The sequence below is a fragment of the Primulina huaijiensis genome, chromosome 18 (genome assembly GCF_012295235.1).
Source record: "Primulina huaijiensis isolate GDHJ02 chromosome 18, ASM1229523v2, whole genome shotgun sequence".
Classification (NCBI taxonomy): Eukaryota; Viridiplantae; Streptophyta; class Magnoliopsida; order Lamiales; family Gesneriaceae; genus Primulina; species Primulina huaijiensis.
In genome coordinates this window covers 1,876,270-1,890,298 of record NC_133323.1, presented here as the reverse complement: position 1 = coordinate 1,890,298, position 14,029 = coordinate 1,876,270, and the positions used below count along the sequence as shown (strand labels likewise).

Genomic DNA, 14,029 nt, shown 5'->3' with positions numbered 1-14,029 from the left:
ATATGTAGGCCCAATAGAGGTCAGAGGAATTAATGTCAGGTATTCGGTTCGGGTTACGTGGGAGTGTGAAGAGTTCCTTTCTGAGTTCGTGCACTTTTCCGTGAATCATCGCAGTGAAGAAGGGCGATGGGTGCAAACGAATTCCGATTCTTCTTGTCATGCGACATTAATCTTCCTCTCACTTTCAAAATCGAACGTTTGGAAGGGAAACTATATCCTCTTAAGCCTCCTGATTCGGGTAATTATCCAAAATTCGAATTTATATATATGTATATTCAAAAGGTTTAATCAATTTGGTGAGTATGGATTTGAAGTGTTAGTATAGAATGATGTTTAGTGTTCCTTTTCCTCCTTTGTGTGAGTATTGAAGTGCGGTTTTTGTTAATATTAAATTAAATGGGCTGGCTGCATGTTGTGCTGTACATTGGATTGTGGTATTGCTAGTTCTGTTTGAGGCATCTTCGATTTTAGTTAACTTTAATTTGAGGTACTGATTGTAATAGGATAAATTGAATTATACAGCTGACGGTGCTTCTACGGTAGAAGAGAGGAAACCGGAGTTATACGTTGAGTGCATGTTGTACGTTGATGGCGCACCTTTTGGGCTCCCCATGAGGACGAGGTTCGTATCCTGCGTGTAAAATTTTGATTTTTTTTTTTTTGGGTCGAAGATGTCCCCCCACCCCAATTGGGCTTTTTTTGAAAACTGTAGGTTGGAAACCTCAGGTCCATCATTTTCGTGGAATGAACTGATCACTCTGAGTACGAAATATAGGGATTTGACAGCAAATTCGCAGCTTGGTATAACTGTAAGTCTTCAATTTTAGTCACTATGAACCCCCTCAAAGTTAATATGTTTGCGGTGTTCAATTTTTTCTCAAAATTAATTTGTAACTGTGATTTTTAGTTCTTAATTGGTGAATTTATGCGTCGAACTCCACAGGAAGATTTCACAGTTTAATATTTGCATATTGCCTTTTTAAAACTTCTTTAAACAATCCATGATATTTCATATGTAGGTCTTTGACGTTTCGTGTAATGAAAATGAGGAAGTGGTCGGTGGAGCAACCATTAGGCTGTTTAACCTGAAGAAACAGTTCAAGACCGGGAAGCATAAACTCATGCTTTGGCCGGGAATTGAAGCAAATGGCTCCTTAAACACAACTACTCCTGGAAAGGTTTCACCTTTTTACAAGTCATGGTGATTATGTCCTTTAAATGAAATAATATTTTTCATGAGTTGTTTTTGTTAATTGCCTTGTTTGGGAGGATGACAGGTTCCAAAAGATGAGAGAGGAGAATTAGAGCGCTTGGAAAAGCTTGTAAATAAGTACGAGAGAGGTCAAATTCAAAGAGTTGATTGGCTGGACCGCCTTGCATTCAAATCCATGGAGAAAATTAAGGACCATGAAAATAGTAAAAATGGAAGTTCTCGTTTATATGTTGTTGTCGAATTTTGCAGCTTTGAACATCGAGTGGTTTTCCAGGTAATTTCTGTATTCGTGAATGTTTCTTGAATCTTTTGTTGCTCTATGATGTCCTTGAATTACAAGTGCAATAGAGCGACTCTTCATAATGTTCTTTTTTAAAAAAAATAAAACTTGTGTCTAAAGGTTGGGTTTATGGCATGGACTCTTGTTTTACTTGTTCTTTATATCAGAACCAAAATTTATTAATATAATAAAATGCACGATATCCAGTCTTTAAAAAGCTGTGGCATGCTAGTTAAATATCCAGTCTTTGTTAAGGCCCTTCATTCTATCATAGCTGATAAAGTTTCACAACAGGAGCCAGACCAAAATGTTGGAGCTAATGTGTAACTAGAAACAAGACAACACAAAACTGTTGAAGAATTAAAAGAGCAAGATTTCATGAAGATTGTACCATCATTTCTAGCTACTCAAACAAGAAAGCCTATGTGCTCGTGTCTAACATCTCAAATGCTGGAGTCCTGTTTAATCTTTCCAAATATACCCTTGGCCCAGGGTTTGTTTGCATCTCTTTTTATCTGTCAAAATTGCATCTCTTTTTATCTGTCAAAATTGCACACAGGGCGATTGGAACCCAGAATTCAAGAGTTTGGAAACCAATTTCTGCTCCACTAAATTAATTGATCGGTAAATCATTGTGCAGAAAGGGTTAATTTCATGGAAAGCTGGCATTAAAAGCTGAGCAGTGCTTATATTTAGTTAAGCAGTATAGTGTGTGACCAATTTAAGGCTTAAAGTTTCATTTCAGTATAGTTTTGACAAGTTCTCAAGCCAGTTTGCTGCTTTGCATAATCTATGTCATGATATCCAGTGAATGGTAAAAGAAGATACTAACTTAATTAAGCATGACATACAAATTTGGTTTGCTTCAGTTTATTTTAGAAACCTTATGGCACTTGACCGCTTTAGCAACTAAGGTCTTGAAGTATGTCAACTTTTATAATGTTTGATTCCTATCTTGCATTATCCAGGTACTGTTTTTGAAGTACGCTGAACTATTATAAATTTGATTTAATTGCTGATTATGTGCTTATAGTTTTGACCTTCAATTACTTTGATTTGTAGGAATCCGGAGCAAATTTTTTAATGCCTTCTCCATTAACTTCAACAAATGAGCTTGTCACAGTTTGGGATCCTGAACTGGGAAAAATGAATCTTTCCGAGCACAAGCAGCTAAAGCTGGCAAGAAGTTTAAATCGTGGCATCATTGACAGAGATCTTAAACCAAGCTCTACAGAAAGAAAGAAAGTTTTTCTAATCGGAGAACTTGATTCCTTTTTTCTTTCTTTCATTGTTTAATCTGTCTTTGTGCTTTATGTTTCCGCTAAAAGGATCTCTATCTATATGATATATTGTGCAAGCTTGATAACTGTCTGAAGGAAGAATATAAATAATGTGTATTTCACGGGGCCTGGCTCCAAAATATCCCTATCGCTTGACATAATGTTATCTCCATTAGTTCTATGCTTATATGGTTCTTAATTATTCTGTACTATTTTTTGTGCATCTGGGAAAGTCTTATATGCCTTTTTGAGGGAGTAAAGATAGATTTGTGGTTTAAAGAGCCTATATCTTGGTTCATAGTATGCCATTTCACTTAATCTGTCTGTTAGAATTTTGATGCATCTATTTGCATCGTGTGACCGTCCACGTCCTCAACTTTTAGTCAATAGTCACGTTTTTGAACTTTATAAAAATTATGTATGACCTAATTCCGCCACAATTGGAGGCACTGTTACTTTTTTTCATCATTGACTTTCTCTGCTGTTGCTAATAAACTACCGTGTAAATATTTAGGTCTATACAAAAGATACTAAAATATCCACCTACAAGGACTTTAAGTGGAGAAGAGAAGCAATTTCTCTGGAAATTCCGTTTTTCATTGATGTCTGAAAAGAGAGCTCTGACAAAGTTTTTACGATGTGTTGAATGGAGTGATATTCAGGTATTGTTACCGTAAATCTCTTAGGTAATTTGTTTTGAAACATATGTTTATGTAATAAAAATTCAGCTGGTTTTTAATGCTATCATTAGGTTAAAGTTGTATTCTATGTTATAGATTTATTGGATACACTCACAAACCCCTTCCTCAAGGTAACTAGTAGAGAAATTCTTGAAATGTACTTTGAAACTCGTTTCATCGTACAACCATGACAATAGTTGAGTATTCAGCACATGGGAAGAGGTAGGATGTTGTAAGTTTTTGAACTAACTTGTTATTGGAGAAATTTAAATCGATGAAATTTGCACTTTGTGTCCTCCATTTATTTTCATTGGTTAGGTTGGTTGGTGGGTTAATCTGGTTTTTTCCGCTTTTCCTCTTGATGAGAAATGTGAGTGTTGGTTTCAGGAAGCAAAGCAGGCCTTGGAACTGATGGGAAAGTGGGAGACAATTGACGTTTCGGATGCACTAGAACTTCTATCTCCTGTTTTTGAGAGTGAAGAGGTTAATCGTGTGACTTGTTTGCATTTTACTGGTGTACTCTTTTATGCTGTTGTGATATGTGTAGACTATTGTAAAGATGACGTTTGACAAAACCAGTTCCATAAAGTATTGTATGCTAGGCTGGAATAACTATTTTTGGCCTTTTTTTTCTCTCTGTAGAGCAAGTCTTGTTGTTTAAGAAATTTTTGTATTACTTCATTCTCATCGTGTTTTAAAAATTTGGGCACTGTGTCCGGTTTGATTTGTGAATTATTGTTTCACTCCTCACTGTAACATAAAGCGCTTTGGTTTTTGTTGAAAATGATTATTTGCAGCTTTATTATGAAGAATAGGTTTACCATAGGGGAGCACTCACATTTTAAATGTTGATAAATTAGTGCAATCTCAGGATAAGGTAAGGGGAAGATGTGTAGTTGGTAAACCTCACTGCAAGGCAGTGGTTTGAGTAGCATAGTTATCTGAATCATATTGGTTGATTTGGCTGAAGCTCAGGGAACATTAGACTCTTCTGGTTGGTGCCTCGTCAAACCTCTTTTTTGGGGGGTTTAATGGAAAGCAACATTCAGGTGACGAATCCACGATACTTGTTTTTACCTGTAATTTGGAAATATGAGTTCCAGTAAGCGGTTATCTATTATTTGGTTCTAGTAATACGAAAGACTCATGATGAGACACTTTGCACAAGGATTGTCTGGCCTCACAATCTCAGGGATACATTGGTGAATTTGATTAATCTATTCTTTTATTTTGTGGATTGAATTAGTTCGCTGACATCTCTTCAAGAAAAAGAACTGCTTAGGTGCTAAGTGACTCTGAAGTTGTGACGATTTTGTCTTTTTGTCCAACTTTGTGATGATTGTTCCGATCAACAACATTGTGGCATTTTTAGATTTTTAATCTTTGTCTTTATATTAAGTACGAAACTAAATATCATAATACTAATCTGAACTCTTCAATAGGTCCGAGCGTATGCTGTGAGTGTACTTGAGAGGGCTGGTGATGAAGAGCTTCAGTGCTACCTACTTCAACTTGTTCAAGCTCTTCGGTTTGAACGTTCTGATAAGTCTTGCCTTTGTCACTTCCTTGTGCAACGGTGTAAGTTTTTTGTTATAAATATCATAAATTTGTACGGATTTGAGATGTTTCCAAGCTCATTTTGAGGTCCATGGGAATCATTATTCAGCACTACGCAATATTGAATTGGCTAGCTTTTTCCGGTGGTACATTGCGGTAGAACTCCATGATCCTGCATATGCAAGACGTTTCTATTGTGCCTATGAGATTCTGGAAGAGAGTGTGTTGAAGGTATGAAATTTTCTCTCTCTCTACATGTATGTTTTTGTTCTGGGGGTTAGGGGGTGTGTGGATTCAGGATTGGTTCCTGCTGAAGCATTTGGCAGGCTTCTTCATTATTGTAATTCTAGTTTTGCTGAATTGTATTTGAGGTTTGATCACCCATAGTAGGAAAGAGATTTGCATGATTATTGACTGTTTAAAATGTTTCGAGGAAAATGTGGATTATGTTTCCATCCATGTGTCTTTGGTTTCTGACAAATAGTATCAGTAGCTAGATTGGAAGCTTGATTTGGACATCATGCCATTGTTTCTAATAGTAATAAAATATGTGGATACGTCTTAATTCATCTATCATTTGTGACTTGATGTGGCCAGGTATCGAAGAGAACTTTTAATATGATTGAAGCGTGTATTATGATGAAAGAAAGCAACCAATATCTGACAAATACTTGAACATGATCGTTGGATACATGGTTCTGATGTCTTTTGCCTCTCCCTTTGGTCCAGTTATTTGTTGGCTGACTGTTGTACATTTTATCAGTTGGGTCCTGCTGCGAATGGTGATGAATATGGTTTGAAGTTGTGGCAAAGTATGGTGCGTGAGACCGAATTGACTGCTCAGTTGTGTTCTATCATGAGAGACGTGAGAAATGTGAAGGGTGGAACTCAGAAGAAGATTGAAAAACTTCGGCATCTCTTGTCAGGCCTTCTGAATGAGCTCACATACTTTGATGAGGTACTGCCCTTAGTGGCTTGTCCAACATACATGTGCTTCTTACCAGCTCAAAACATGTGATACGTGTTACTTTCCAATGTCAGTTCCGGGACCACAAATATAGTCTCACCATAAGTATTTGGAATTAAAGATGTAATTTCGTTTTGTCAGCCTATACGATCACCTCTGGCACCTGGGGTCCTTATAACAGGAATCATACCATCAGAATCATCAATTTTTAAAAGTGCATTGCATCCTTTGCGGCTGGCTTTTCGAACTGCAAGTGGAGGAAGCTGTAAGATTATATTTAAAAAGGGGGATGATCTCAGGCAAGACCAATTGGTAGGTGGTACCAAATTGTAACTGCACTTTGTGACTTGAAAGGTGATTTCTTTGTGATTGTGTGTAATGAATCAAAGTTAATATCAGGTTATTCAAATGGTATCATTAATGGATCGGTTGCTTAAATTGGAGAATCTCGACCTGCATTTGACTCCATATAGAGTGTTGGCGACGGGGCATGATGAAGGCATGCTTGAATTTATTCCATCCAAATCTTTGGCACAGGTAAATAATTTGACAAAAGCTCTTGATTATATAAGTTCAAGGCTTAAATTTCATGTACATTACGTTGATGCCGCTGAGCCATCTTGATTCATGAGCTTTATAAACTTGGATTTAATTGCATCAGAATTTGCAAGTTCAATTAAGTTGATATATAGAGTATAAATTGGTGATTATATTACAATTTTCTGATTTAGCATTCTATTGGTGATACCGTATTACCTTTCTCAAAATGCATGCATCATTTAACGGTATTAATTATTATTTCTGAACTATTCTTCCTCACTCTTCCAGATTCTATCGGAACATCGAAGTATTACAAGCTATCTGCAAAAATTTCACCCTGATCCAGATGGACCATTTGGAATCACTGCCTCTTGTCTTGAAACATTTATTAAAAGCTGTGCTGGCTACTCAGTTATCACATATATTCTAGGCATTGGTGACAGGTAATTTTAATATAGCTTACATTATGTGACTATATTCCGTGCCTATATTTCTAGCATCTTGAGTTTTTCATGTTATTAATGTTATGTATGTTCTTGATTAACAGGCACCTCGATAATTTACTTCTCCAAGATGATGGCCGACTTTTTCACGTGGATTTTGGTTTTATTCTTGGTAGAGATCCAAAGCCCTTTCCACCACCTATGAAACTTTGTAAAGAAATGGTTGAAGCAATGGGTGGGGCAGAAAGGTATTTGTCCAAAAATTTAAGACTACCAAATCAATTGCTTTTTTTCCTCAAATTTTTTCAGTCATCTCCTTCCCCTTTGCAGTCAGTATTATACGAGGTTCAAATCCTACTGTTGTGAAGCATACAACATTCTCAGGAAGTCGAGCAACCTAACTTTAAATCTGTTTCACTTGATGGCTGGTTCAAACATTCCTGACATAGCTTCTGATCCTGAAAAAGGCATTCTTAAGGTGATATTTTCTTTTTCATAATTTTTATGCTTACGAACTGAACAGCATTTATGTTTTTGGAAAATTTTTTTTTTGTCCTTTATGTTTCTTCTTTGTGATTTGAGTCTTATACGTTGTCAAATTGAGTTCGTCCATTAAATTTATTTTTTTGGCAATTTTAGTTATTTATCTGACGTGGCGCTGATATGCCACTGATGCTTAGCTGATGTGACACTAATGTCAGTATTCTTAATAAAAAAAAAGACTAAAATCGTCAAAATCGAAAGATACATGAATAATGTTGAAATTTGGTTACATAGATGACCTAAATAGCAAAAAAGCAAACATTGAGAATCAAAAATACAATTTTCCATTATGTTTTTCCCTTAGTAACTATGTCTTTCATGTTTATGTAGCTTCAAGAAAAGTTCCGCCTGGACTTAGATGATGAGGAGTCGATTCATTTTTTCCAGGATCTTATCAACGAGAGTGTCAATGCGTTATTCCCCCAAATGGTTGAAACCATCCATCGTTGGGCGCAGTATTGGCGTTAATTTAAGACCAAAACGAGTTTCAGATCAGTAGGAATATTTATATAATCTTTTCATTTAACCGCGGTTGCTCTCTGTGCTTCATACCAACTTATGGATGCATAAAGGCAACGTTGCTATGTATTATTAAAAGTAAATATTGATTGGTTTTAAACTTCAGTGTTATTCCTATTTTTGTATATAAATTGTAAATAGTTTTACAATATCTTCAGAATGGTACACACTGTGTGATTTGTTTTAAGATAGTACATTCAGAAACGTGAATATGAAGAGGGGAAATGAACGTAGGACCTGTTTTCCCCTCGACTTCTTAGCCTATTTTATGATCAGTCGTCTTCTTCATTATCGATGGATCGCGTGTTCTGATTTTGGCTTTTACTTCCTACGACGAACGATGGACCAAATATAACTTATGTGATGAATTCCCAACATAACACGCAACTTTTTTTAAAATAATATTTGTTAATCATAATATTCGTATCGTCGAATTCCATGACATGCTGCAAGATACACAGAAACATTTAAAAAAAATAAAAAGAAGTGAAATTAAAAGTGAACGAAATTGAGGTCCATCGCATCTGTACAACTTGTGAAAATGAGTGCCACTACGAGATTATCCACTTTCTTCTCTTTTTGACCAAGTGCGTGTTCAGTATGATTTAAGCAACTAGGCTACTGCTAGCCACTAGATTCCATTAATAAAACTGCCAAAAGCATGAATGATTTTATGTTACTCTCAATGTGTATCCTGTTCAGATGTTCACACAAACATTTTGTACAAAAAAATACTAATTGATTTTGTATTTTTTTCTATTCAGATGTTGGCGCGGACATCTTGTGTAAAACATGAGTAGATGTTCACCTCAAAAGCATATAGAGTCACTGTTGGAGTTGCGAAAAATAATGAGAAGAAATCAATTTTAATTTTTTCTTTTGCATATATCTATGAAACAACTTCTTGTTTCGAAAACTCAATCCACCCAATTTTAGAGCCAAAAACTCTTCTGATCAAAATCTTATATTGAATGGACCAACCACCGGGTTGTGAATTTGTAATATAATTCTTTTCCTACTAAAAATTTTAGTTTACTATCATATAAATTGGAGTCAATTTGTAATTTTTGCATTTGAAAATTGAAAGATTTAAACTATTTGAATTGTATAGCATTACCATTTATAATTTATGGTTCAATGTCAAAAATCAATTAAATGTTTTTTTATTCATGTAAATTCTGTATTAAAATCAATGGGTGTTTTTTTATTACGGGAAATTGGCCTTCAGTCCCCGGCCGTCGATTTTTTTTGTGTTCAGTCCATGGGTACTTTTTTAGTACCACATTTCTACATGAAGTGTATCACATTTTGTATGACATAGTACCACAATTTTGTGGGTAGGGAGTGAACCCAAAGAAATATTTTGATTGAGGATTTTTCACCAACTTTCCCTTTATATTACACGAGGAGACAAATTAAAGGTTTTTAGAATTTGTTTTGCACTCATACAAATCATCAAATTAAATAAGCGTTGCTTCTGCCACATTAAAATGAGACCAATAAGATTTCCAGTAGTAAAGCTGTCCCGTTTTTAATGTGCTTGGTTGTAAATGCTTAACATCAGATGGAGTCAAGTAATCCTCTACCACTCAGTCTGGAATTCGGGAATCCGACAATCCGATGGTTCGTCCCAAACTTGAAACATTGATGTTAGATGAACTGTAAACCGCTAATTTTACCTTTTAAAGACACAAAATTATTATTCGGAGTTCCTAAACTTTTCTGAATCTCTCGTTTTGGTCCTTCCACTATGATTTTTCCCCTCTACTACCCCCCTATATTTAAATACACATTTCAGTCGATTTCTTTAAAGCAAGATACTTAATTAAATGGTTTTCCGATTATATTATTTCGTTGATTCACTAAAAATCATAGATGGCGACTTAATGGCAATCATATATATTTGTTTACTAACCCCACCCAAAAAAAATCAAAATCAAAATGAATTATTACATAATATTTTGGGATAAAGTAGATCACAATTTTAAAAAAGATTTTAGAAAGAGATTGAATTTCACCAAATCAAAGTCCATAAATATTGTGGATCTTGCTCGAAACGGTGTACGTTAACTCGTAATTTCCTATTTTGTCGATTAAATCACGCAGTTTTGTTAAATGATTTTTAAGCATATTTTAGAAAGATATGTAGTTCATGAGTTCATCCTATATATATATTGATTTTGGTTAGCTGTATCTTTCCAAAAATATAATATTAAAACAACATTTTTGCAAAGCCAAATACTGCCATCCGGATCATGAAATAATATGTCTCGATGAATTTGAAATCAAATATCCAAATAAAAAGTTTTTTTAAAGTTTTTATATGATCATTCAGTTTCATATTAGAATATAATTACATTATAGTTTATATTGAATTGATTCAAATTTTGAAAAATAATTAATTAATTTTCCTTTTTTAGTTTTTTTTATAAAAACATAAGTCAACCGATTGTCTCCACCACAGGTCAACTTGACAACAGGTCAACATGCCTGATTGCATGCTAATTCAAATATCCACCAATATATATATACACACACCTCCCCATTCATTCTTCTCAACAAATATTCCAATGTCAGCATCATCCTCCCCCTCCCACCACCACCTCCCCATCACCACCTCCGCCGTAGTCAACACCACCCTACGCCGCCGAATTCTCAAACTCAGCTGGAAAGGCGTAAGGCCACTGCCCTTCCTGATCTCCATCACCCTCGGCCTTATACTACGCTTCGCCGTTCCCAAACCTCACGCCGTCACCCATAAAGCTTGGTCTCTCCTAGCCATATTCACCACCACCATCTCCGGCCTCATACTAAGCCCATTGCCAGTCGGCGCCTGGGCGTTTGTCTGCCTCACCGCCACCGTCGTCACCAAAACACTAACTTTCTCCGCCGCGTTCACTGCCTTTACGAATGAGGTCATATGGCTGATCGTCGTCTCTTATTTTTTCTCAAGAGGGTTCGTGAAGACTGGTTTGGGGGATAGGATAGCCATGATCTTCGTGAGATGGCTAGGAAGGAGCACACTGGGTTTGTCTTATGGGCTGATTCTGGGTGAAGCGGCGATTAGCCCCGCAATGCCGAGCTCTACTGCTAGAGCTGGCGGGATTTTCTTGCCCATCATCAAGTCTTTGGCCATGGCCGCCGATAGTAATCCCAAGGATGTCTCGTCCAGGAAGCTTGGTGCGTTTCTCGTTCAATCTCAGATTCAGGTAAGAATGAAGTAAATCTGCCGTTTTGTGGAGACCAATAATTGTTTCATAAAAAATATATGCTGAGTTTAGTTTATTTCGTTCGAATATTTTTTTCCTGAATAAAATAAACCGAATCAATCCAATTTGATGAGAAGAAGTCTTTCCTTCCTTTCTTCATGTTTTCATGCCGAATACATCGCACGACCACAAGTGCCCACTGTCTTAGATCATCCGGTTACATTCAAATTTGACTTTGCCTATAGTTTGATGAGTTCACTTGGTTAAATAATTATCCCTTGTGCGGAACAAACAAGGTTCGAATCATGAACCATAGAGAGAAAGGATTCAAGAATTAGTGGAGTAGGCCTAGCGATGTCCGTTATATTTTTTTACGTGGTAACTATAAATTATACATGAAATTAAAGAAAAAATATTAAGACTTGAAAAAGAAATATGATGAAAATTTTGTGTATGTGCGCGCGTGCTTTTTTTAAGATAGCTTAAGCCTGGCAAAAAATTTCTCACTAAGCAAAACTGGGTGCATTTCTCCGGAAATGTGAATCGGATCACTGGGTGTTTATGGGCTTCTGCTTTTCTGTTTAATGGGTGACTCAAGTGATTGAGCATTTTTAGTTTTTGATATGTGACAGTGCAGTAGTAGCTCAAGTGCTCTTTTCCTGACGGCTGCAGCTCAAAACCTGTTGTGTATCAAACTAGCCGAGAGTCTTGGCGTTATCGTTCCAAATCGATGGATCACCTGGCTTAAGGCGGCTGTCATACCTGCTCTGATATCTCTTTTATCGACTCCGATCATTGTGTATAAGATATATCCTCCAGAAATAAAGGCCACCCCAGATGCTCCTGCTATGGCCAGACGGAAGTTAGAGCAGATGGGTCGCATCAAGAGTGATGAATGGGTGTTGATGGGAATAATGCTTCTCACAGTTGCTTTGTGGATTGCAGGGTATGTCTACATACTAAGTTTTAACAAATCCAGAGAGTATATTCTTTGGAAATCTTGAAGAAGCGTCGGTTTCTTATTACGCATGATATGATCACAATAACATCTAGAACTAGTGGTTCCATCATCTTGCTCTAGAAGAACAAATACCCACATGTACATATATTTGTCCCACCGTCACTTGATAAAAATTAGTTATGTCCGCGGATAAATAGAACAGTCGACGTCATTGAGTGAAGTTTATTATTTGAAATGAGCAAGAAGCATCAATTTTAAACAAAGCTGGTTGTAACTGTAAGGTACAGTTTAAAAACCATACTTTACCTACAAATTAGTTGAGTGAACAAACTTCATTTGCTTCATATGGCACTATGTAAACCTGAGAGCTTCACAGTTGAATTTCAATATCTTCTGAGGCTATTTTACTTCCGTTTAACTGATTTTTCCGGCTGGTTTTAGACATTTCTGTGTGTGATTTTTCTGACTTAAAATGTTCCTCTAAATTAGTATTCGATCACTGTATAAATGTGAGGAGCATTTGGATGCCTTTTATTGGTTGACATAATAATTAGTCCTGATTATTGCTTCCATTTAGCTAGTTACCCTCTTATTCTCTGGTCGTTGAAGTATATTAACGCAACACAAAATGTTGTACAGAGAAGCTCTCAAAATCACAAGCGTCATCGCCGCTATGCTCGGTTTATCATTACTTCTGCTGTCTGGAGTCCTCAATTGGGACGACTGCTTAAGCGAGAAACAAGCATGGGATACATTGGCTTGGTTTGGTGTACTAGTCGGAATGGCGGGACAGTTAAATACTCTCGGTGTCATACCTTGGATGTCTAGCTGTGTGGCAGATTTTCTTAAATCTCTCTCAGTTGGCTGGTTTGGTGCGTTTTGTATACTTCAGACGACGTACTTCTTCATCCATTATTTATTCGCAAGTCAAACCGCACACGTTGGAGCTTTGTACTCTGCGTTTCTTTCTATGCATTTGGCATCTAAAGTTCCCGGTTTGTTGTCTGCGCTTGCTTTGGCATACAACACCAATCTTTTCGGTGCAATTACACATTATAGCAGTGGTCAGGCCGCTGTCTACTATGGAGGTACTTTGGATTGAATTTGGATATTTCTTTTACATCAACCTTAAACATTTGAACCTTTGAGAATTATGATCTTGAAATATTTTTGATTCATTGTTCTTTATTTTCTCGGTTCCCAGGCGGTTACGTCGATCTTCGAGACGTGTTTATATTGGGTTTAGCAATAGCTCTGATCAATATTGTGATATGGGCATTGTTCGGAGCTGCTTGGTGGAAAGTCATAGGCCTGTATTGAGTTCCCAACTAGCAGGTTAGCATTCTCGTTACATTTTTTCTTATGCTCTTTTTTCTGCACTTTTTGTTTTTTTTTTTTTGGTCTTTCACACCATATCCCGAACTTGGGATCTTGATATCGGATTACCGTCGGCCATATTTATTACACGAAATAAATGTATATTTTAATTCGACATTATGTAATAGAAATGTTTACCTTATTGCAACAGATTGTCATCAAACAATGTGTTTAAATATAGTTAATTTTATTTTTAATTTGTTTTGGTTTTAATATGACAGGAGGGAGATGCTAATAATTCGATTGTGGAGTGAAGAGGATAATTGTGCATTTATCAAATCAAATGTTGCTAACATAGTGTGAGCTATAATTTGTGATTGGTGTATGTATATTCATGGCTTATTATATATTCTTTATTTTCAATGGAATATGCACTTACTATTGCTTGATTGCACATCAATAGCTTATTACTCTTAAAGGCTATCATGTTTTACAAAATTCTCCCTCATTTTTTTTAAAA

At 36.2% G+C, this 14,029-nt stretch overlaps 2 protein-coding genes across 3 annotated transcripts; both read left to right on the top strand.

Annotated features, from left to right (window-relative positions):
* Nucleotides 1-33: 33 nt before the first annotated feature.
* LOC140965068 (phosphatidylinositol 3-kinase, root isoform-like) lies at nt 34-8,313 on the top strand. Its single transcript, XM_073425118.1, has 17 exons — nt 34-238; nt 523-622; nt 713-809; nt 1,020-1,178; nt 1,278-1,487; nt 2,556-2,735; nt 3,289-3,435; nt 3,841-3,936; nt 4,896-5,031; nt 5,120-5,241; nt 5,774-5,968; nt 6,119-6,289; nt 6,377-6,514; nt 6,806-6,960; nt 7,065-7,208; nt 7,291-7,438; nt 7,834-8,313. Exons 1-17 carry the CDS (start codon nt 127-129, stop codon nt 7,969-7,971), a joined length of 2,448 nt encoding a protein of 815 aa, XP_073281219.1. The 5' UTR covers nt 34-126; the 3' UTR covers nt 7,972-8,313.
* Nucleotides 8,314-10,583: 2,270 nt separating this feature from the next.
* Nucleotides 10,584-13,912, top strand: LOC140965289 (dicarboxylate transporter 2.1, chloroplastic-like). 2 transcript variants are annotated; one of them, XM_073425456.1, is made up of 5 exons: nt 10,584-11,231; nt 11,864-12,177; nt 12,832-13,280; nt 13,397-13,527; nt 13,791-13,912. In XM_073425456.1, the coding sequence occupies exons 1-4, from the start codon at nt 10,593-10,595 to the stop codon at nt 13,510-13,512; spliced, it is 1,518 nt and encodes a 505-aa protein (XP_073281557.1). In that variant the 5' UTR covers nt 10,584-10,592; the 3' UTR covers nt 13,513-13,527; nt 13,791-13,912. The 2 variants fall into 2 exon arrangements, with proteins under 2 accessions (XP_073281557.1, XP_073281556.1); XM_073425455.1 differs by lacking the exon at nt 13,791-13,912 and having other exon boundaries at nt 13,397-13,586.
* The last annotated feature ends 117 nt before the right edge of the window (nt 13,913-14,029 follow it).